At 42.4% G+C, this 22,958-nt stretch overlaps 1 protein-coding gene across 2 annotated transcripts in view; it reads right to left on the reverse strand.

Annotated features, from left to right (window-relative positions):
- The window catches only part of LOC149307749 (histone-lysine N-methyltransferase PRDM16-like), a 371,547-nt gene extending 352,426 nt beyond the window's left edge, over positions 1–19,121 (reverse strand). For both annotated transcript variants that reach the window (XM_089534389.1, XM_089534390.1), the window contains exon 1: positions 18,252–19,121. In XM_089534389.1, the coding sequence (XP_089390515.1) occupies positions 18,252–18,288 (37 nt within the window). In that variant the 5' untranslated portion in view covers positions 18,289–19,121. The remainder of the gene's footprint in view (positions 1–18,251) is intronic.
- Positions 19,122–22,958: the final 3,837 nt, after the last annotated feature.

The following is a 22,958-nucleotide window of genomic DNA, read 5'->3' on the forward strand; positions in this document are numbered from 1 at the left end:
ACTTGTTATTGCTGCTGCGTTCCTTCAAGTCATTTCTGACTTGTGGCGACCCTAAGGCAAATCCACCATGGGGTTTTCTTGGCAAAATTTGTTCAGAGGGGGTTTGCTGTTGCCATCCTCTGAGGCTGAGAGAGTGTGACTTGCTCATGCTCACCCAGTGGGTTTCCATGGCCAAGCTGGCAATCGAACCCTTGTCTCCAGAGTCGTTGTCCAACTCTCAAACCACTATGCCATTGCAGGCTGCATCCGCACTGCAGAAGTAATCCAGTTTGGTGTGACACACTGATACTATGACCAGGGCTGCATCCGCAATGCGGAAATGATCTAAGTTGGCACCACTTTAACTGCCATGGCTCAATGCTATGGAATCCTGGAATTGTAGTTCTGTGAGACATTTCGCCTTCTCTGTCAGAGCGCTCTGGTGCCATAGCAAACTACTATCCCCAGGCCTCTTTCCCACTTACAGATAAATCGGTGTGTGATCCAAATCGATGGATCAATTCGACAGCGGAGCGTGGTTCCCACTGCATCTGCCCTGATTGCATTTTTCCCTTTAAAATAATCCACTTGTGGTTCACATTCATGCATGAATCGGTTCAAGATGTACCCACTCCAGCCGACCGAAGGGAAATTTAAATCGATTCCGATCCACTTGTGGTTCACACTTGCGCGGAATCGATTTATCGAAAAAAACACAGAAAAGAATCAGTGTCAAAAAGACGCGGGTTAAATGGGTCTGGTGCATGGCTGCCCTTGCCGATTCAGTTCAAGTGGAACCAGGGTCATTTGAACTGGTTCAAACCGATTTGCGATCCAGTTTAAAAGGAAGTGGGAATGAGGCCCCAGATTTCCATAGCATCAAGCAATGGCAGTTAAAGTGCTGCCAGTCTGGATTACTTCTGCAGTGCAGATGCAACCCTAGAGAACTCAAGATCTTATACACATGTTAAGTTTTTGTTGGTGGTGAAAAAGAGGTATTGCCGCAATATGGATTTTCGGAACATGTCTTTTTCGTCGGCTTGCTATGAGCATCTTTTAGAAATAGGATGCTGAACTGGATAAGACCATGAACCCCATCTGGCAGGACCCTTCATACATTATAGGTTTCTGCTCATGTGCCGAGTGCTTTTTCCTCTCCACTTAATAATAACCACAGGCTACCACTGAATATCTGAGATTAGGCAATATCCGTCTCTGACGCAGAGAATGAAAAATCCAAGTGTTACATTTCTGCGGCTGCAAATAATCCCTGTACGCTTCTGGAGACCGAAGGCGAAACTCAAAACTCTCAAGAAAACCCAGTGTGAATCAGACCATAAAACATGCCTGTGAAAATGAATAGGTTTCTTTGCGGGGTGATAAAATATCCTTAACTGCAAAGCAACAAGTCGGGGGGGGGGGGGGGAATAATACTAATACTAATACTAATAAATGATTACAAATTATCTTAACAGTACATTTGCAAAAAAAGAAAAGGGTTATAAAAACAGCGATCATATTTTTGCCGCGGATTCTGGTGTGACAGCTAATGCAATAATGATTTGTTTCAAACGTTGGTGTTTAAGCCACAGAAAGCCGATTTTATCCCTTTTGCCCCCTTTTTTTCTTTTTTGTTCCAGTAGGCTGCATTGTTGTTAATGAAATTAACACACCAATCGCATTTGTCCCCGGGGGATGAGGAACCGAACACGCCACCGGTTTACATTTTTATTAAAACAAATTGCAGCCGGCAAGATGGACTAATTGCATGCAGAATTGAAAAAGAAACATTCCATTGATATAATTAAGCCAATTTCCATGGACAGAGAGGGTTAGCATTGATATAAAATAAGCAGAGCATTCACGAGAGGCTGACACATAAGCCTCCCCTCTCCCCACTTTCCGAAGCCTAGCTCACTTTTTTGCCTTTAAAAAAGCAAGACAGTGTTTTAACGGAGTCCACAAATATCACCTTGCAAGGTTTCCTCCTTGTGTTATCAAATACTGATGCCTAAATTGTCACTAGGATATAGTTGACAGCATCAAGAGAAAGGTAACTCGGGAGTGTCACTATTTGGCAAGTGGAGTACTGTGTCCAGTTCTGGGCATCAGGATTCAAGAAGGATGTGGTCAAGCTGGAGCGTGTCTGGAGGAGGGCGACCAAAATGGTGAAAGGTCTGGGAACCACTAAATACTATGAGAGGAGGCTTAGGAAGCTGGGGATGTTTAGCCTGGAGAAGAGAAGGTTAAGAGGTGATATGAGAGCCCTGTTTAAATATTTGAAGGGATGTCATATTGAGGAGGGAGCAAGCTTGTTTTCTGCTGCTTCAGAGACTCAGACCTGGAGCAACGGATGCAAATTTCAGGAAAAGAGAGTCGCCTTCAACATTTGGAAGACCTTCCTTGTGGTGAGAGCTGTGACAGTGGAACACACTCCTTTGGAGAGTGGAGGAGTCTCCTTCTTTGGAGGTTTTTCAAACAAGCTGGATGGCCATCTCTCGGGGGTGATTTGATGGTATCTTCCTGCATTGCAGAGGGTTGGACTGGATGGACCTTAAGGTCTCTTCTAACTCTAGGATTCTATGTATTCCTGCATGGCAGAATGGGGTTGGTCTGGATGACCCTTGGGATTGCTTTCAGCTCTAGGTTTCTATGTATTCCTGCATGGCAGACTGAGGTTGGTCTGGATGACCCTGGGTCGCTTCCAACTCTAGGATTCTATGTATTCCTGCATGGCAGAATGGGGTCGATCTGGATGACCCTTGGGGTCGCTTCCAACTCTAAAATCCTATGTATTCCTGCATGGCAGAATGGGGTTAGACTGGCTGACCCTTGGAGTCTCTTCCAGCTCCGTGATTCTATCATGCAGGCAGCAATGCGACTGGGGCCAGCACTGGCAAAGATTCAATCTGCTGGAAGTCACACACACACACATATACCCCTGATAGGCACAGTACGGAAAATGTACAATGTGGCTTATCGTTTTATGGGGCAACGCATCAGCAGAAGCTTAAAGGTTTGAAGCCACATCAAGCTGGTGTCCCTACTTCATTGTTGCTAAGTATGGGTGCCCCTGTGCATCTTTCAAATGCATTCCCACATTCATGCCCCATAGTTCTGCCCTGCAATTTGGAGCGACTAACACTGCTCATGGGTGCTGCTGGCACACAAGTCAAAGCTGCCCAATCTCTGCCACCCTCCATACCCACCCTCTGTGATCAAACCCCCACCGAATGCCAACCGACCCATCAAGGCTCAAATCCTTTTAAAGGGTTTATTTCTTGGGGGAAGCGCATTCTTTGTTGCCCAGGCCTTCATGTTCCTTCTCCGCGCTCTCCTTTCCTCCCCTGGTGACACCTGATGAATTGCATCAAAAGACTATTTCAGCATTGGGAGCGGGGAGAAGGAGGAGAAACCTTCGTTTAAACATAAGGTTTTTTTTCCATTAAAAAAAATCCTGGATAATTTGGGTTCAGACTATAATTATACATCACTCCAATTACCAGATCAGAACCCCCTAAGTATTTCTAATTGCCTAATTGAATCAAACCGTTGGGGAGGGGAAAAAGAGAGAGAACAGCGAGTAGCAAACTTTTCTTATAGAAAGAATGGCTCGCTTGGAGAGAAGAAAGGTAATGGGGAGGTGGGTCGGTTTGGGGGTCTGGAGAAGGAAGGAGGGAAAGCAAGGATGAGTGATGAAAGAACGGCAAGGTCATCTCTTTCTTTAAAATTGTCCTTCTTATCGACAAAGCTTTCAGAAATTGACTCGGGATGAAACGATCTTGCCAGGATGTTGCATAAACTCTCAGCCCCATCCGATCCTAATGGTTGCCTGAATGGTCTCTACTGGAGAAGGCAAAGGATGGGGTTTAGCATCACCGAAATGCATGGCTTCACCCCATTGTATGGCTACTGAGGTTCCTTTCAACTCAAGTGGTGGGATCCATGCAATCTTTGGATCCTGCTTTATGATACAAGGACTAGGCTGAGCTTCAACCCTTTTGAGGGCCACATCTAACTATCTTGGATGCCAGCAATCTGCACGCAGCCAACTTACATTTTGCCATCTGTTGAACAGCTCTTCCTCGGTGGTTGTTTTTGCCTTAGGCTTATAAGAGGCCAAACATACAATCTGTTGGAATTCCTTATAGAATCATAGAATCCTAGAGTTGGAAGAGACCACAAGGGCCATCCAGTCCAACCCCCTGCCATGCAGGAACTCTCAATCAAAGCATACTTGACAGATGGCCATCCAGCCTCAGTTTAAAGACCTCCAATGAAGGAGACTCCACTACACTCCAAGGGAGCATCTTCCACTGTTGAACAGCCCTTACTGTCAGGAAGTTCCTCCTAATGTTGAGGTGGAATCTCCTTTCCTGGAGCTTGCATCCATTGCTATGTGTCCTCTGGAGCAGCAGAAAACAAGCTTGCTCCTTCCTCAATATGACATCCCTTCAAGTATTTAAACAGGGCTATCATATCATTTTTCATGTTGAGCTGAGTCTGGCATTATCCCACCAGCAGGAGTCCAGCAAGAGTCTACTATATACTCAATCCCTTCATCCTTCCCGAATGATGTCCAAGAGGGTCCCCAGTTCTGACAGTTGTCACCGTTAAGGCTCCATTTCAAGGCCAAAAATGTTTTAACACAGGGATTAGTGACAGTTGATGCCTGTGTTTTATAACCCAGGGTAATCTCTTGGTGGCTACATGTCAGTGGCCACGCAACCCAAGCCAGATGGGGTGCATCCAAAGTGAAAAATGCATGGGACAACTCTTTTCCCTCTTTCTTCTTTCTCCTTCTGCCTTTCCTGAGATGACCAGCCAGGAGATGGACAGATCGCTCTCACTAAAGCCTGAACCAGTCACTGGCAGATGGTTTTTGCATTTAGTCCAAGGGCTACCAGTTGACCACCCTTGGTTAATGGAGGCTATAGGTGAAGTATCGTATATACTCGAATATAAGTCGACCTCATGTTTAAGTCAAGGGCAGGTCTTGGGACCAAAATTATGGATTTTGATATGACGCATGGATAAGTCAAGGGTAAAACTTAGGAGCATGTAGCAAAGGATGTAAAGGATGAAGCAAAGGAAAACGATGGCAAAGAACTTACAAAATTCCAGCAGACATAACTAAAGGCTGGATGGATGAGAAAATAGAGGGGGTTTGGTGATTCAGATGACACTCAAGGACGTAGCCAAGGGGGGGTTCTTGGGGTCCAGACCCCCCCTTCCATTAGAGAAATGAATGGTATGTGCTGCTGTGCCGCTGCACCCAAGCCCCATTATAATGGTGGCACTTAGTCTGGACCCCCCCTTCCTAAAATCCTAGCTATGTCCCTGTGACACTCTTGCCTTTCACCAGGGGATTGTTCCATTTTTAAATGAGAGTAAAAGCACAGGACCTACATCGACCCATGGATAAGTCGACTCAGGTTTTTCGGGTCAATTTTTGGACCTATATTTCTAGACTTATACATAAGCATATACAGTAAGTGCTTGCCCAATGGAAGCAAAATTTTGCACGACTCCAAGTGCATTTAAAACTTAAGAATCCTGATTTCTCAGTTTGGAGCGTGAGGAGGGGAAAGTTACGAGTGGAATAAAACAGCCTATTAGGTCCAACTTGTAAATCACAACTTGACAACCTTGTCAACGGGGAACAGTGCTACCTTTTTATAAACTGTCGTGGAATCACAGTCTCATGGAATCATAGATTTGGAAAGGGACTTATTGGCCAGACAGTCCAACCCTTTGTTCAGTGAAGGATCTCAGTGGTTCCCGAACTTTGGTCCTCCAGATGTTTTGGACTTTAGGTCCCAGAATTATTGGTAGTTGAAGTCCAAAACACTTGGAGGACCAAAATTTGGGAACCACTGAACTAAAGCATCCACAGCAGATAGCTGTCCAGCCTCTTTTTGAAGATGTCCAGATCCTCCAGCCTCTTTCTGAAGATGTCCAAAGAAGGAGACCCAACCACTTCTCTAGGCAACTGCTTCCATTGCCAAACCACTCTTGCCATCAAGAAGTTCATCCTAATGTTCAATTGAAATCTACCCTCCTCTAATGTGAAGCCAAAGGGACAGCTGCTTGCAATGTCTATGAGAGATGGATATAATCTGAACCTCAGCCAACAAGGTCTAAGCAACTAGCCTCCTACTCATAGGCAGCACTGGAAATTATAAGCCCATGAAGGAGGACAACCCAGTTCCAGTAGTGCAGTGATGTCCAAACTCTGGCCCTCCTGGTGTTTTGGACTTCATCTCCCAGAAGCCCCAGCCACCTTGTACAATAGTCTGGGATTCTGGGAGATGAAGTCCAAAACACCTGGAGGGCCAGAGTTTGGGCATCACCGCAGTAGCGAATCATCTGACTTTTCCAGGTTCCTTTGCAACTTAACATGGCAGTGAAACTAAAGCCAATGGAAGGTGGCTGTGGAGGAGAAACATCCTAAATACGTTGACAAGGGAAAGAACTTGGTGCTCATCTTCTCCTAGGTGTGCAAGGCATCCTTGCAGCATGAAGCATGATAGGTTTTCTATGCATGCCCAGAGGTGCTCTTTGCTTATCATGGCTCTGTAGCACCGAAAGAAAGAAAGCGAACTGGTTCCATGGCTAAGTCACGATCTGCATTATATCCTGGGTCAAGGTTCCCCTGCAACCTGGCTGTATGAGTCAGTGAAGTTGCCAAGAATTTAGGATGGATTAGTAACAAAGGTGAGAGATTATTTCTGGGTGGCCCCCCACCCAAAGCGAATATGGGTCCCCCTCCCAACTTCTCCATTTCCTTGGCCTCTCTGTACATATCAGAAAACACACACAGAGAAAAAGAGTGCATGCAGGAGAGAGCGAGAGGGAGCTGAAAGCCCAAGGGACAAAGAACTCTTTATGCCATAAGTAAGATGACCTCAATGGCATTTGCAAAAGGGGGAGAGAAAAAAAGGCAAAGGAGGGGAAAACCCCTCTGAAAACACAAAGCCAGAAGAGTTTATAGGTTGTTCCTGGCTCTTGCTTTCTTCTTCTGGGAAGAGAGAAGGTAGGCATGAGGATCCATCTCAAAATTTCAAACCAGAAAATCCATGTGTTACCTATTTTCCCCACCTTTGACTCAAGGTGGGCAACGAAAGTTAAAACTGATACAGCTAAAAATACACTAATAATAATAATAATAATAGATACAGTTGACCTTCCACATTTGCATCTTTGACCTTTGCGGATTTGATTCATTGGTTCTCTCTAGGAATCTCTCAATCCTCCAGGGCATCTCTGCTGGAAATTGATCACAGCGTTGCTCTGGAAGATCTAGAGAATACTAGAGAAAACTAGTAATAATAATAATAATAATAATAATAATGTATATCCCACCTCTCTGTGCAACACTTCTCTAGCCATTTGTAGGTCCTTACCAGTGTGATTCTGTGGTCAACCTTTGGCAAACGTTGACCACAGAGTTGTGCTGAAGAACCCAGAGATTCCTCGCATTAAAAATTAGTGGGGTTTTTTATTTGTGAGTTTTCCATATTCACAGAGGTCTTATGCCCCTAAACCCAGTGAATATGGAGGGCCCACTGCAATGATGATGATGATGATGATGATGATGATGATGATGATTTTGTTAAAATATAAGGAAAGTCCCAATGGACACATGGAGCGAGAAACTGAAATAGGATCAAACCATCCTAGAGTTGGAAGAGGCCCCCAAGGGCCATGCAGAAATACCCAACCAAAGCACCCTCAACCAATGGCCTTACAGTTTGTCAACCAGCTACAAATCAGCTACAACCAGTTGCAAATAAATCTAATATTAGCATTGTCTAAGGCATACTTTACCAGCTAGTCAGCAGTAATATCACGGGGTACTATTCCAGTGTCACTTGCTTTTGAGGAACCCATGCAGCTCTTAGTGGCAACAGCATTCATTTCACACAATAGGTTGGCCTCAGGGTCTCCATAGCAGGACTATGACTCTGGAGACCAGGGTTCAAATCCCTGCTCAGCCATGGAAACCCACTAGTAGACCTTGGGCGAGTCACACCCTCTCAGCCCCATAAAACCTGATGATAGGCTGGCCTTAAGGTCTCCATATCCAGACCATGACTCTGGAGACCAGAGTTCAAATCCCTGCTCAGCCATGGAAACCCACTAGTAGACCTTGAGCAAGTCACACACTCAGCCCCAGAAAACCTCACGATAGGTTAGCTTTAGGGTCTCCATATCCAGACTATGACTCTGGAGACCAGGGTTCAAATCCCCACTCAGCCATGGACCTTGAGCAAGTCACACACTGTCAGCCCCAGAAAACCTCACGATAGGTTGGCCTTAAGGTATCCATAGCCGGACTATGACTCTGGGGACCAGGGTTGAAATCCCCACTCAGTCATGGAAACCCACTAGGAGACCTTAAGCAAGTCACACACTCACAGCCCCAGAAAAACTTCACAGTAGGTTGGCCTTAGGGTCTCCGTAGCTGGACCAGGGTTCAAATCCCCACTCAGCCATGGACCTTGAGCAAGTCACACACTGTCAGCCCCAGAAAACCTCACGATAGGTTGACCTTAGGGTCTCCATAGCTGAATTATGACTCTAGAGAACAGGGTTCAAATTCCCAGTCAGCCATGGAAATCCACTAGGAGACCTTAAGCAGGTCACACACTCTCAGCCCCAGAAAAACTTCACAGTAGGTTGTCCTTAGGGTCTCCATAGCTGGCCTTAGGATCTCCATAGCTGGACCAGGGTTCAAATCCCCGCTCAGCCATGGAAACCCACTAGGAGACCTTGAGCAACTCAGCCCCAGAAAACTTCACAATAGGTTGACCTTAGGGTCTCCATATCTGGACTACAACTCTGGAGACCAGGGTTCAAATCCCCGCTCAGCCATGAAAACCCACTAGGAGTCCTTGAGAAAGTCACACACTCTCAGCCCCAGAAAAACCTCACAATAGGTTGGCCTTAGGGTCTCCATAAGTCAGAAATGAAGGCACACAACAACAACAGCAAAGAAAAATCTGGACTTGAAGACCCATCTATTCTTAAGGAGAAGGGGGTACAGTTTTCATTTTGGAAGACACTTTCCTTATCACACAGAGACATTTTTTTTGGACAGAGCAATGGGACAGAAACAGAAAAGAGCAACCGAAGAGGATCAAACTGCTGCAGAACCATCCTATTGATTTATGATTTATTAACAACATCCTATTGATTTATGAAATCCTGCAAGATAGTGGAGAAGGGAAACCCTGATTGCCGAAGTGAGAAAATCCAGGGTCACCCAATATGAAACCCAAATTGGAAAAACATTCCCCGCCAATCTGAACAGCAGTCCAATTGCCAATTTGTAGGCCGCTCTGGTATCAATACAAGAAATAAGATAAAATAATAAAATTTATTATTACATTTAAACACACACAGTCGGTCCTATGTTTGCTTATCCTGAATGCGATGCACCTTGAATTATGCACCTCCAAAAGACATGGTCAGTTTCTATAACTTTGCAAAACTTCAGTGCATTTGGATCCCTGTACCTTTGCTAAACTTCAATGCATCTGGAGTCTTGCACCTTTGCAAAACTGAAAATGCCTGTTTAGCTCACCTGCAATCTCTTGCATTTACTTTTCCACCTGTTAATCCAGAGTACCCTGGAGCAAAAGGGGAACAAAGTTGGAGACCTCCCAAAAGCCAAGGCCTGACAGGAGAAAGGATTGAAAAAATCAGGCTGGGACTACTACTACTACTACTACTACTACTATTAACATTTATTTCTAGGGCGCTGTAAAGTTTGCACAGCGCTTTCCAAGAGCTGGAATAAAATAGTAATAAAACCTGCCACAAGGTGTATAATCTAAAACATCAACATTACAACTTAAAAAGCATCTTTAAAATAGTACTGCAAAAATAAAGTGGACATAGAGGCATCATAATGGATTTTCTTTCTTTCTTTCTTTCTTTCTTTCTTTCTTTTTCTTCCTTCCTTCCTTCCTTCCTTCCTTCCTTCCTTCCTTCCTTTCCCAGGATGGAAGAAGTTGTCAAACTCCTGTCTTTCTCTCTCTCTCTTTGCCTTCTGCTTCACCTTCCCTTTCTCTTCCCAGACTCCTTTCCCTTTCCTGTCTTTCTCTCTCTCTCTTTGCCTTCCACTCCACTTTCCCTTTCTCTTTTCAGACTCCTTTCTCTTTTTTAAACCCCCCTTTTAAAAACCTGCTTTTAGCCTGAGAGTTGTGGTTTCATTGATTTAAACAAAGAAGCCAAACAAAATAATAATAATAATAATAATAATAATAATAATAGTTGGTAAACCAAAAGAAGGATCTGGAGCCCTCGATGGAGGAGCCCTACAAGTTGGAAAGAAGTCTGGGGCTGCTTTTAGGACCTTTGCTCCGACCATAAATGCTCAGACCCAGCCTTTTGCTGCAAAGGAAGCCCCTGGGAATCTGGAAATCTTTATTCTTTAACAGAAAGAAAAAAGGCCATGCAAGCAAGGAAAGAAAGAAAGAAAGAGAGAGAGAAAGAAAGGCCAAGCTCCTTCAAGGGGTCCTTGGTTCCTTCAAAGGCCCCTTCCTTCCCTTTGGTCCCAGTCTCTCTTTTTCCAGGAGCCAGAAAGTGTTGAGTCTGGAGCTGCTCTTAAAAGAGATGAAGGGAATCAGAAGGGCTTCCGAAACAGAGAGACTTCCAGGTTGGATCGAGGCAGGAATGGAGAGGGAGAAAGGGAAAGAGAGAGGAAGGGAGGAAGAGAGAGAGACAGAGAGGGAGGAAGGGAGGGAGGGAGGGAGGGAAGAGAATTAGAAAAGAATGGAAAGGAGGGAGGGAGGGAGGAAGGGAGGGAAAGGGAGAGAAGGAGGGAGGGAGGAAGGAAAAGAGAGAGAGAGGGGGGAAGAGAATGAGGAAAGAATAGAAGGAAGGAAAAGAGGGAGAGAAAGGAAGAGAGGGAGAGAAAGGAAGGAAAGGAGAGAGAGGGAAGAGAATGAGAAAAGAATAGAAGGAAGGAAGAGAGGAAGAGAAAGGAAGAGAGTGAGGAAGGAGGAGAGGAGGGAAAGAAGGGAGGGAAGGGAAGAAAAGGGAAGAAAGGGGGAAAGGAAGGAGGAGAAAGGGGAAACAAGAAAGGAAGGGAGGGAGAGAGAAAGGAAGGAAGAGAGTGAGGAAGCAAGAGAGAGAGGAATAGAATGAGAAAAGAATGGAAGGGAGAGAAGGAGAGAAAGACGAGAGTGAGGACAGAAGGGAGGGAGGAAGGAAGAGAAAGGAAGGAAGATAGAGAGAGAGGGAAAGGAAGAGAGTGAAAAAGAATGGAAGAAAGGAAGAGAGAGAAAAGAAAAAGGAAGGGAGTGAGAGAGGAAGGAAGAGAAAGACAGGAAGGATAATAGAGAAAGAAAGGGAAGGGGGCTAGACAGAAACGAAGGCAGTAAGGAAGATAGAAAAGAGAGAGAGAAGGGGAGAGAGAGAAAGGGAGGAAGGAAGGAAGATAGAAAAAGAAAGGAAGGAAGGAAGCCAGAGAAGGAAAAGGAAAAAAAGAAAGGGAGGGGGGGGGAGATAAACAAAGAAAGAAAAGAAAGAAAAGAAAAGAAAAAAGAAACCCTCCTTTCTCTTCCTTCTTCTCCAAAAGCCATTGCCTGGCCAACCCTCGTTCCTTGGAGCCCCAAGTGGCCAGCCTTGCAGGGAGGGTGGGCATTGCCCCACCTGGCTGCCTTCCGAAGCCCCTTTCCTCTCCTCTGGCTCCTGCGAAGGACGAGGTTGGAGCAGCTGAGCTCCTCGGGATTGAAAGAAGAAGGGGACTAGAATAAGGCAGAAGGGAAGGGGGTCTGGGCTGCCCCCCAAAAGTGGGGCTCAATGAAGCCCCCCCAAAAAAGCCCCTTCCTTGAATGCAAAAGGCCAAGAGAAAGGGGCAGAGGGCTTCAAGGGAGCCAGGCATCCAAGGGGCAAAACTCCCCAAGTGTCAATGCAGAGGGAAAGCCCTGCTCGTCCTCCCATTTACTTCCGAGGAGACCGAGCTGGGAACCAACAGGAGACAGAGAGAGACTTCTATAGGAAAGAATACACTCTATGCAGATATATAGATACACACACACACACACACACACACACTATTAGTAACTCTCTCTCTCTCTTATTCTCTCTCTCTCTCCTATATATATATATATATTACTATACCATCTTACCCTTCACATAGAGATATATACATACAAACATATATATATATATATATATATACAGAGAGAGAGAGAGAGAGAGAGACACACTCTCTCTCTCTCTATATATATATATATATATTAATTTCTATATGCATCCAACCCTTACCATATATATATATATATATACACACACACACATACTATACACTAACACACACTGTTAATATTACTCTGCGTCCCACACTTTCCATAGGGATATATATGTGAGTGTGTATATGTGTGTGAACTATATATATATATATATATATATACACACACACAGTATATTATACTAGTATGTTATATACACACTCTCTCTCTCTCTCTCATATATATATACACACACATATATACTGCTATACACATCTCATCTTTTCCATATATATATATATATATATATAGAGAGAGAGAGAGAGAGAGAGAGAGAGATACACACACATGCATTCTACATACTAATCGCTCTTTCTCACTCATTCTATTACTATACGCATCTCACCCTTTTCATATATATATATATATATATATACACACCTTACTATACTATATATACTATTCGTATACTATACTCTCTCGCTCTCACTCTCTCTTAGTGTATATAAATATATATATCTTACTATACTATATATACTATACATATACTATACTCTCTCTCACACACACACTCTCCCTCAATATATATATATATATATATATATATATATATATATATATATAAAATATCAACTCTTTCTCGCCCTCTCTCTTTTAATTCTTATGCACTTTCCATAGGAACCTCTGTCTCTCCCTCTCTCTCTATTTCGTAATAGATATCTTACAATCTATATCTATATCTATATCTATATATATATCCATACATACATATAATGCAATAATTACATATTGCAATGATAGGATTGTAGGAAAGAGGGCTTTAATTCCAAAAGAAAGAGAGAAAGAGAAAGCTGCAGAAGACTGAAACCCGTTTCTCTTCATGCATTTCTTGGGAGGGGAAGCAAAAGTCCTCCTTAACTGCAAAGGACCTTATTATTATTATTATTGTTATTATTATTATTATTATTATTGTCCTAATAATGCAAAATGCATCTTTTGTCCCCAAAGTTGCCACCATTTGTTTTATATCACTTTTTGCCTGCCTTAAAAGAAGAAGAAGGAGCTACAAGCAAAACCTTGCAAGATGCATTCAGTGCCTTTTAGGGCGACCCTATTAAAAAGGATCCTTCTTTCGTGCATTTGGGGTTTTCATTATTATTATTATTATCCTTGGCTAATAATAGGTTTTATCCCGCTTTCACTTCGGAGTGAGAGGCTTGCAAAAGGTGACTTCGCAAAAGCGGGTCGATCCCGCTTTCGAAACCCTGCCTCGATCCGGGTTTTAATAGGAAAAAAGAAAGGATGGAAGGAAGGAAGGAAGGAAAGGAGGAGTGGGAAAAATTGCAAGAGGAGGAGAGGGAGAAAAGGTTTTAAAACTTTGGGCTGGTTGCAAAAGTGCATTTCGTTTGTAAAAGAAAGAAGGAGAGAGAGAAAGAAACCCATATTGATTTATGTTCAGAAAATAATAATAATAATAATAATAATAATATAAAATAATAATATGTTATAATATTATAATACAACAATATAATATAACATAATAATAAAATAATAATATATAATAATATATATAATATAATAAAATTATCATAGTAATATAACAATATAATATAATAAAATAATGATAATATATAATAATATATTATAATATAATAATAATATCATAATAATATAATATAACAGTATAATATAACATAATAATTAAATAATATATAATATATATAATAATATATATTATTATAATATCATAATAAAATATAATATAACATTAATAAAAAGATAATTATAGGATAATAATAATATATAATAATATTATATAACAATATAATAATAATAATATCATCTTAGGAAACTTGGAAAAGGTTGCATATAAAGCATTACATGGAGAAAAGAAAGAGAGCGGCGGGGAAAAAGCCGGGAATTGAAACGGTTGCATTTTTATCACGCATTTCTTTGCACGTCTGAACGGATCAAAAGCGGCTTAGTTCCCTTCCGATGCCAAGCCCAGCCTTGCTAACTATAAAGCCCAAAAAGAGGGGCTTCGGTTCCCAAGACCCCCCCCAAATCTTCCCCAAATCCCAGACAAGAGGAAAGGTGCAAAAAGGATCTTGACCTTGACCGAAAACGGGACAGATCCGGGTTAAAACAATGACCCACAACAACAACAACGGCAACAGCAGCAACAACAACAACAGAAAGGGATGCCTTTATATTGAAGGGAGAGTTAGAGAAGTTACTTCTTCACCCAAAGTACCTTTTCCCAGGAAGAAGGAAAATAAATGCAAGCATTGGCCAAAGTTTGCAAAGCATTTGCAAAAGGGAATAATAAGGACACCCCCAAATTTTTACCCCCCAAAATATGTGGGTCTCCAGGAGCACTAGGTCTCCCTTTTGGGGCCAAGGGGCTTCTTTCCAAGCCAGGCTTTTTTTTTTTTCCCAAATGGGACCACCACCAATAATAATAATAATAATAATAATAATAATAATAAAGGTTCCGATGTAGTTGGACTTCAGAATAAGCCAAAGAATGGTCCTAAAAGATAAAGAGGACTAAGGTGGAAATGTGGAATGTGGAAGGGATATAGAAGGGATAAGGAAGATAGAAGGAATAAAAAAGTATATGGAAGGAAGAGGGAAAGAATATGGGAGGAGTATGGAAAGTTCAGGGTCAAAATATGGAAGGAATGATGAAAGAATATAGAAAGAAAGTGGAAGAAATAGAGCAAGAAAAACTGAAGGAAGATGGAAATGATATAGAAAGAACATAGAAGGAACGTAGAAAGAAAATGGAAGGCATGTAGAAGGAATATTGAAAGAATGTAGAAAGGTAATGGAAGGAATGTAGAAGGAATATTGAAAGAATATAGAAAGGAAATGAAAGGAAGATGGAAAGAAGATGGAAAGGGTATAAAAAGAACATAGAAAAAATGGAAAGAATATAGAAAGACTATGGAAAGTACAGTATATGAAAAGAATAGAGAAGGAATAGAGAAAGAAAATGGAAGGAATAGAGAAAGAAAATGGAAGGCACATGGAAAGAATATGGAGTGCTGGGTCAATACAAATCTGCATTTACTTGAGAGGCATGGAAAGGAACACTAGATAGATAGATAGATAGATAGATAGATAGATAGATAGATAGATATAGTATATATATAATGTTACTTTCCATATTTTAAAAAGTAGCAAAGTCCCCTTGACTTAAAAAGGAAGCCTCTCAGGATCGGACCCCCAAAACTTTGGAGTTTCCTTGGTACTCTTCCTTCCTTCCTTCCTTCCTTCCTTCCTTCCTTCCTTCCTTCCCTCCTAATGCTCCCAAACCTATCCCCCTCTTCCAGGTATATCTCTCTCTTTCTATTTTCTCTTGAGGATGAGACCCATATTCCCTGCCTCTCCTGGATCTGGATCTGGTCGAAAGCTTACGTACTTTATTTTGTGCCAAAAGGGTATCCCTTTGGGGTGGATTTGGGATGTTGTAGTCCTTGGCTATAAGGGTCTACACAACCCCCCTTGGATTTTTTGGGGGGTTGAGATGGATTTGGGGTGCATATTCCTTCCGTAATACTTCTCTTTTCCATATTATGGACATTTTGGGGAAAGAAAGAAGGGAAGGAAAGGAAGGAAAGAAGGAGGGAGGGAGGGAAGGAGAAAAGAAGGAAGGAAGGAAGGAAGGAAGGAAGGAAGGAAGGAAGGAAGGAAGGAAGGAAGGGTGAAAGGGAGGAAGGGTGAAAGGGAGGGAAGAAAGGAAGGAAGAAGGAAGGAGGGAGGGAGGGAGAGAAGAAACGAAGAAAAAAGGAAGAAAAAACGGAGGGAGGGAAGGAGAAAAGAAGGAAGGGAGGGAGGGAGGAAGGAAGGAAGGAAGGAAGGAAATAAAAGTGATGGATTTGGGATGCTATTATCAAAGCAAATCCTTCCAAAATACTTCCATAATACTTCTATTTTCCGTACTAAGGAAACTTTGGGGATTGTCCCAATAAAAGCAGTGGATTTGGGGTGTGACAGTCCTTGGCTATAGGGCCAAGGCAATTCCCTTGACTTTTTGGAGTTGTCCCTATACAGATATCCTTATGGTGGATTCTGGGTCTTGTTGTCCTTTGCTCCAAGGCCCTGGATCTCTTTTCTTCTCACTACTTAGGGAGACTTTGGCCCTAATTTAAAACCTATGTTGAAACCTTCTCCTCCAGATCTTTTTCTCCTTCCCTGCCTCCCTTTTTTCTTCCTTTTTTCTTCGTCTCTTCCCTCCCTCCCTCCCTCCCTCCCTCCCTCTTTCTTTCTTTCTTTCTTTCTTTCTTTCCTTCCCTCCCTTTCCCCTTCCTTCCTTCCTTCCTTCCTTCCAAGCCGAGTTGAATATTGGGAAGAAATAATAGTAATAGTAATAATAATAGTAATAATATCCAAACCACCAAAAAACCCAAATCACAATTGTTTTAAAAAATTCAAGGCTTAGGAGTCGAAAGAAGAAATAAGGAAATAATAGATATTATATATATTTAAGTATAAATATATATTATATATATATATATTATATATATATTATCTCTCTCTCTCTCTATCTATCTATCTATCTATCTATCTATCTATCTATCTATCTATCATCATTCCACAACTTTTTGGAAGAAAATGTGTTTTCTTTTCTTTTTCAAGGCGGAAAAAGAAAGGAAGGAGAAAGGAGAGGAAAGGAGGAGGAGAAAAAGGAAGAAAAAAAGGGAGGGAGGGAAGGAAGGAAGGAAGGAAGGAAGGAAGGAAGGAAGGAAGGAAGGAAGGAAGGGGAGAAAGGGAGGAAAGGAAGGAAGGATCCTCTTCAGAAATAAAACATGGACATTCCTCCAAAAGGAAAGAAAAAGGAAAAGGGTGGGTTTATTCTTTAAATAAAGAAATATTTCTTTTATACATCCCTTTTCTTTCTTTTCCTTCTTTAGAAAAAGCAAAGCGCTGGGAAAAGGAAAGGAATGAAAGCGGAGAAAGAAAGCGGCGCCGCAAAAACTTTGTCAAACTTCGCCCAAACTTTGCCAAACTTCTCTGGGTTTATTTTTTCCCCTTCGCTCTTTTTCCCCTTCTTTCTTTCTTTTCCTCCTCCACTTCTTTCCCCAAAGATCTAGGGAAACACTTGGCCCCCTTTTTTATCTTTCCTTCCTCCTCTTTTTTTGGGATCCAGCTGCGAATCTCTAGCGCCCACTATTTCCAAAAGACGGGCATGGAACAGAAAGAAAGGAAAGGAAAGGAAGAATGTGAATAGAAAGAAAGAACGAAAAAAGAAACAAAGAATGAAAGAAGATTTACCAAGAACTTGGAGGGGGAAAGAAGAAAGGAAGGAAGGAAGGAATAAAAAAGGAAGGAAGGGGGAAGCAAGGAAGTAAAGAAAGAAGGAAGGAGGGAGGGAGGGAAGAAACGAAGAAAAAAGGAAGAAAAGGGGGAGGGAGGGAGGGAGGGAGGGAGGGAGGGAGGGAGAAAAGAAGGGGAGGAATGAGGGAAAGAAAGAAGGAAAGAAGAAAAGAAGGGAGGGAGGAAAGGAAGAAGAAAAGAAGGGAGGGAGGGAGGGAGGGAGGAAGGAAAGAAGGAAGGAAGGAAGGAAGGAAGGAAGGAAGGAAGGAAGGAAGGAAGGAAGGAAGGAAGGGAGGGAGGGAGGGAGGGAGGAGGAAAAGGAGGATGGGAAGAAGCAAGGGAGAAAGGAAAGAAGGAAAGAAAACAAGAAGAAAAGAAAGAAAGAAGGAAAAAGTAAGAAAGGAAAGTTGTCAGACTCCGGCGCTGCCTTGGAGAGGAAGCGATCCGAAAGTAGATCTCCAAAGTGGATCCCCAAGATCCCCAATCCCTTCCTTCCATTTCCCCAAGGCAGAAAGTTGGGGGAAGAGAAGAAGGAAAGAGGGAAAGAAGGAAGACGGAAAGAAGAAAGAAGGGAAGAAGGGAAGAAGGGGTGGCTCTAAGGCCCCCCTCTTTTTGGGGGGAGGAAGACTATGTCTCCCCCTAAGTACCCCCCTCCCTCCCCTTTCTCTCTCTCTCTCTCTCTCTCTCCAAGGGCAAGGGACCTACTTTTGGGCAGCTTCCTGGCCCTGGCCTTGGACCTCATGGTGACAGCGCTGGCGAGGATGGCGATGCTGCCGACGCTGCTGCTGCCTCTTCCTCCTCCGCCTTGAACCCGGAGCAGGAGCTCTGCCTCCTCCTCCTCCGCCGCCGCTGTGCGATCTTCATGGCCCCAGCATTGTCAGTGCGGACACCACCTTCGCACATGCGCCGAAGAGCAGCGCGGCCTCCCCTCGGACACCCTCCGCTCCTCGGGACCGAGGCTCATCCTCCGGAGACCCAGACACAGAGAGAGAGAGAGAGAGAGAGAGAGAGGACTGCTGCTGCTGCAGGGGCTGCCTCTTCCTCCTCCTCCTCCTCTTTCTCCTCCTCCTCCTCCTCTTCCTCCTTCTTCTTTTCCTTCTCTCTCTCTCTCTCTCTTCCACTCCCACCTCTCCTCTGATCCTCTCCTCTCCTTCACATCACTTCTTTCCTCTTCTTCTCTTCCTCCCCTCTCTCTCTCTCTTCCACTCCCACCTTCTCCCCTCCTTCACATCCCTTCTTCTCTCCCCCTCTTCTTCTTTTTCCTCCCCTCCTTCTTTTCTTTCTGCTCTCTTTCTTCCACTCCCTCCTCTCCTCTCCTTCACATCCCTTCTTTGCTCTCCCCCTCTTCTTCTTTTCCTCTTCCTCTCCTCCTCCTCTCTCTCTTTCACTCCCTCCTGTTCCTCTGCTCCTTTCCTCTCCTTCACACCCTTCTTCGCTCTTCCCCCTCTTCTTCTTCTCTCTTCCACTCCCACCTCTCCTCTGCTCCTCTCTTCACATCACTTCTTTGCTCTTCCCCCTTCCTCCTCCTCTTCTTCCTCCTCCTCCTCCGTCTCCTCTTTTTTTCTTTCTCTTTCTCTCTCTCTCTCTCTTCCACTCCCACCTCTTCTCTTCTCTGTTCCTCTTCTCTCCTTCACACCCCTCTTCTTCTTCTTTCCCCGCTTCTCTTCTTCCTCTCCCTTTTCCCCACTCCACCTCTTCTCTTCCTTTCCTTCACATCCCTTCTCCCTCCTTTTCTACTCTCTTTCTTCCACTCCTACCACTTCTCTGCTCCTATCCTCTCTTTCGCATCTCTTCTTTTCTCTCTCCCTCCTTCCTCCTCCTCCTGCTCTTCCTCCTCCTCCTTCTCTTCTTTCTCTCTCTCTCTTACACTCTCACCTTTCTCTTCCTTTCCTTAACATCCCTTCTTGTCTCTCTTCCTCTTCCTCCTCCTCCTCCTCCTCCTCTCTTTCTTCCACCTCCACCTTCTTCTCTGACCCTATCCTCTTTTTCACATCCTTCCTTTTCTCTTCCTCCTCTCTGTCTTCCACTTCCACTTTCTCCTCTGGTCCTATCCTCTTCTTCACACACCTTCTTCTCTTCCTCTTCCTCCTTCTCTCTTTCTTCAATCCCCACTTCTTCTTTGGTCCTATCCTTGTCTTCACATCCCTTCTTTCATCTCTTCCTCTTCCTCTTCCTTCTCCTGCTCTCTTTTTTACCCCCAGTTCTTCTTTGGTCCCACTTCCTTCCTTCCTTCCTTCCTTCCTTCCTTCCTTCCTTCCTTCCTTCCTCTCTCTCCCTCTCTTCTTCCTCTTCCTCCTCTTTCTTCCACCTCCCCTCCTTCTCTGCTCCTCTCCTTCACATCCCTTCTTCTCTCCCCGCTCTTCTTCTTCCTCCTCTTCCTCCTTCTCTCTCTTCCACCCCTCTCTTCTTCTCTATCCCTTTCCTTTCTTTCTGGACCAAGGGGTGCCAAGGGGGCAGGGGGCCCCTGGGAAGAAGAGAGAGGGGGCTTGCTATTGTTGTTGTTGTTGTTGTTGTTAGGATTTATATCCCACCTTTCTCCCAAAATGGGATTCTAGTATCATTTATTATCATTAGAGTATATTGTTGTTGGGACTTATAGCAAAATAGGATTCTAGTATCATATTGTCATCCTCCTGAGAGTATGTTGTTGTTGTTGTTGTTGTTGTTGTTGCTGTTGTTGGGATTTCTAGGCCGCCTTTCTCCCAAAACGGTACTCTAGCATCATAAAAGTATATCATCATCATCATCATCATCATCATCATCGCATATCATACTTACTACAGTGTTACTATATTTATTACTATATCACATTTATCGTTTATCGTTCTTCTTCCCATTCCAGTATATTATTATTATTACTAGCATCTTCCTTATACCTTAATACACAGTAAATTATACTATTATTATATTTATTATTGTATTTATTGTTTATCACCGTCATTGTAGTATATTATTATTATTATTATTATTATTATTATTATTATTCTACATTTACTGTTGTTAGATTATTGCCATCATGACCATCATGGTTACAGTATATTTATTATATTCCTGGATCTATTGTTGCTGTCTTCTTCTTCTTCTTCTTCTTCTTCTTCTTATTATTATTATTATTATTATTGCTATTATGACTATTATGGCTTCCTTCCTTCCTTCCTTACTCCCTCCCTCCCTCCTTTTCTTCTTTTCTTCCTTCCTTCTTTCCTTCTTTCTTTCTTCTTTTCTCCTTCCCTCCCAACCCTTTTTTCTATTATTATTATTATTATTATTGCAATTATTATTATTATTTTATGGCTATTATTATTATGGTTATTATTATTGTTGTTGTTGTTGCTATTATGACTATTATGGCTCCCTCCCTCCCTCCCTCCTTCCTTCTCTTCTTTTCTACCTTCCTTCCTTCTTACCTTCTTTCTTTCTTCTTTTCTCCTTCCCTCCCTCCCTTTTTTCTATTATTATTATTATTATTATTATTATTATGGCTATCATGGCTATTATTATTATTATGGCTATTATTATTATTGCTATTATAACTATTATGGCTTCCTTACTTACTTACTCCCTCCCTCCCTCCCTCCCTCCCTCCCTCCCTCCTTCCCTCCTTCTCTTCCTTCCTTCCTTCCCTCCCTCCCTTTTTCTATTATTATTATTATGGCTATCTTGGCTATCATTATTATTATTATTATTATTATTATGGCTATCATGGCTATTATTATTATTATTATTATTATTATTATTATTATTATGGCTAGCCCTATTTACTCACAAGTAAAACTCCTCCATAGGGTTTCCTTTCCTTGCAAAAGCCTTGCAGACCCTTGCCATTATTATTATTATTATTATTATTATTATTATTATTATTATTAGGCACATTAAAGTCTGCCTCCCCAGCAGAGGAAGATCGTTTCCTTTCTCTTGCAGCCGGCTTCATCTGGATTTCCTAGGCTTTATCACGAAATAAATACAGGGTTAAGAAAGGGAAACCTGAATTACCTGGAGGGAAATACATTGCATTCTTTCTACCTTTGCTAAACTGAAATGCATTTGGTTTCTTGTACCTTTGCAAAACCTTAATGCATCTGGTTTCTTATACTTTTGCTAAACTGAAAAATGCATTTGCATTCTTGCACCTTTGCTAAAATTAAATGCATTTGGATTCGTGTACATTTTCTAAACTGAAATGCATTTGGAGTCTTGCACCTTTGCCAAACTGAAATACATTTAGGTTCTTGTACCTTTAAGTAAGCTGACTTGCCTTTCGATTCTTATACCTTTATGAAAATTAAATGCATTTGGATTCTTGCACTTTTGCTAAACTGAAGTGACTTCGGAGTCTTGCACCTTTGCTAAACTTCAATGCATTTGGATCCTTATACCTTTACTAAAATTAAATGCCTTTCGGTTCTTGCACCTTTGCTAAAATTAAATGCCTTTGGATTCTCGACTTGAAATGCATTTGGAGTCTTGTACCTTTGCTAAACCTAAATGCATTTGCATGCTTATGCCTTTACTAAAATCAAATGCCTTTGGAGTCTTGCACCTTAGATAAGCCGAAATGCATTTGGATTCGTGTACATTTGCTAAACTTCGATGCATTTGCGATCTTTACTAAAAAATTAAACGCCTTTGAATTTCTTGCACCTTTGCATTCTTATACTTTTGCTAAACTGAAATGCATTTGCATTCCTTATACCTTTACGAAAATTAAATGCCTTTGGATTGTTGCGCCTTTGTTAAACTGAAATACATTTCGATCCTTGCACTTTTGCAAAACTGAAATGCATTTGCTTTCTTGACTAAAATTAAATGCATTTCGATCCTTGCACTTTTGCAAAACTGAAATGCATTTGGATTCTTGCACTAAAATTAAATGCATTTGGGTTCTTGCACCTTTGCTAAAATTAAATGCATTTCGATCCTTGTCCTTTTGCTTAAACTGAAATGCATTTGCATCCTTATCCCTTTACTAAACCAAAATGCCTTTGGATCCTTGTAGAAGAATGCTTTGGGTCCCTAAGTTGCATCCCTCCTTTCAATGGTACTTTCCCCCCCTCTTTTGTATTGATCTGTCTGTCTTTTGTGCCACTTTTGCAAAAGGGTGGCAAGTCCTCCAGGTTTACTCTTTGCAGCCTTTTCTAGGGACCCGATCCGAGGCCAGGTAAGGAGCCCCAAAAGAGGCATTTCTGCCATGCCTTTCCTCGCAAGGAAGATGCCCCATAAAAGTGGCACGAAACGAAACAACATTGGCACCTTTTTACATAAGAGAGGAGAACCATCGCAAGACAAGAGGTTACTCTCTTGCAGCAAGTTTGCAATAGAGGCTTTATATCATTGCAAAGAAAGGCAAGGAATGCTTCATGCCCTAAAAGTTTTCTTTGTTAATTAAATATCAACATTTAATTAACAAATTAT

Source organism: Sceloporus occidentalis, unplaced genomic scaffold (genome assembly GCF_023333645.1).
Source record: "Sceloporus occidentalis isolate IW3139 unplaced genomic scaffold, rSceOcc1.0.p SCAF_8, whole genome shotgun sequence".
Lineage (NCBI taxonomy): Eukaryota > Metazoa > Chordata > Lepidosauria > Squamata > Phrynosomatidae > Sceloporus > Sceloporus occidentalis.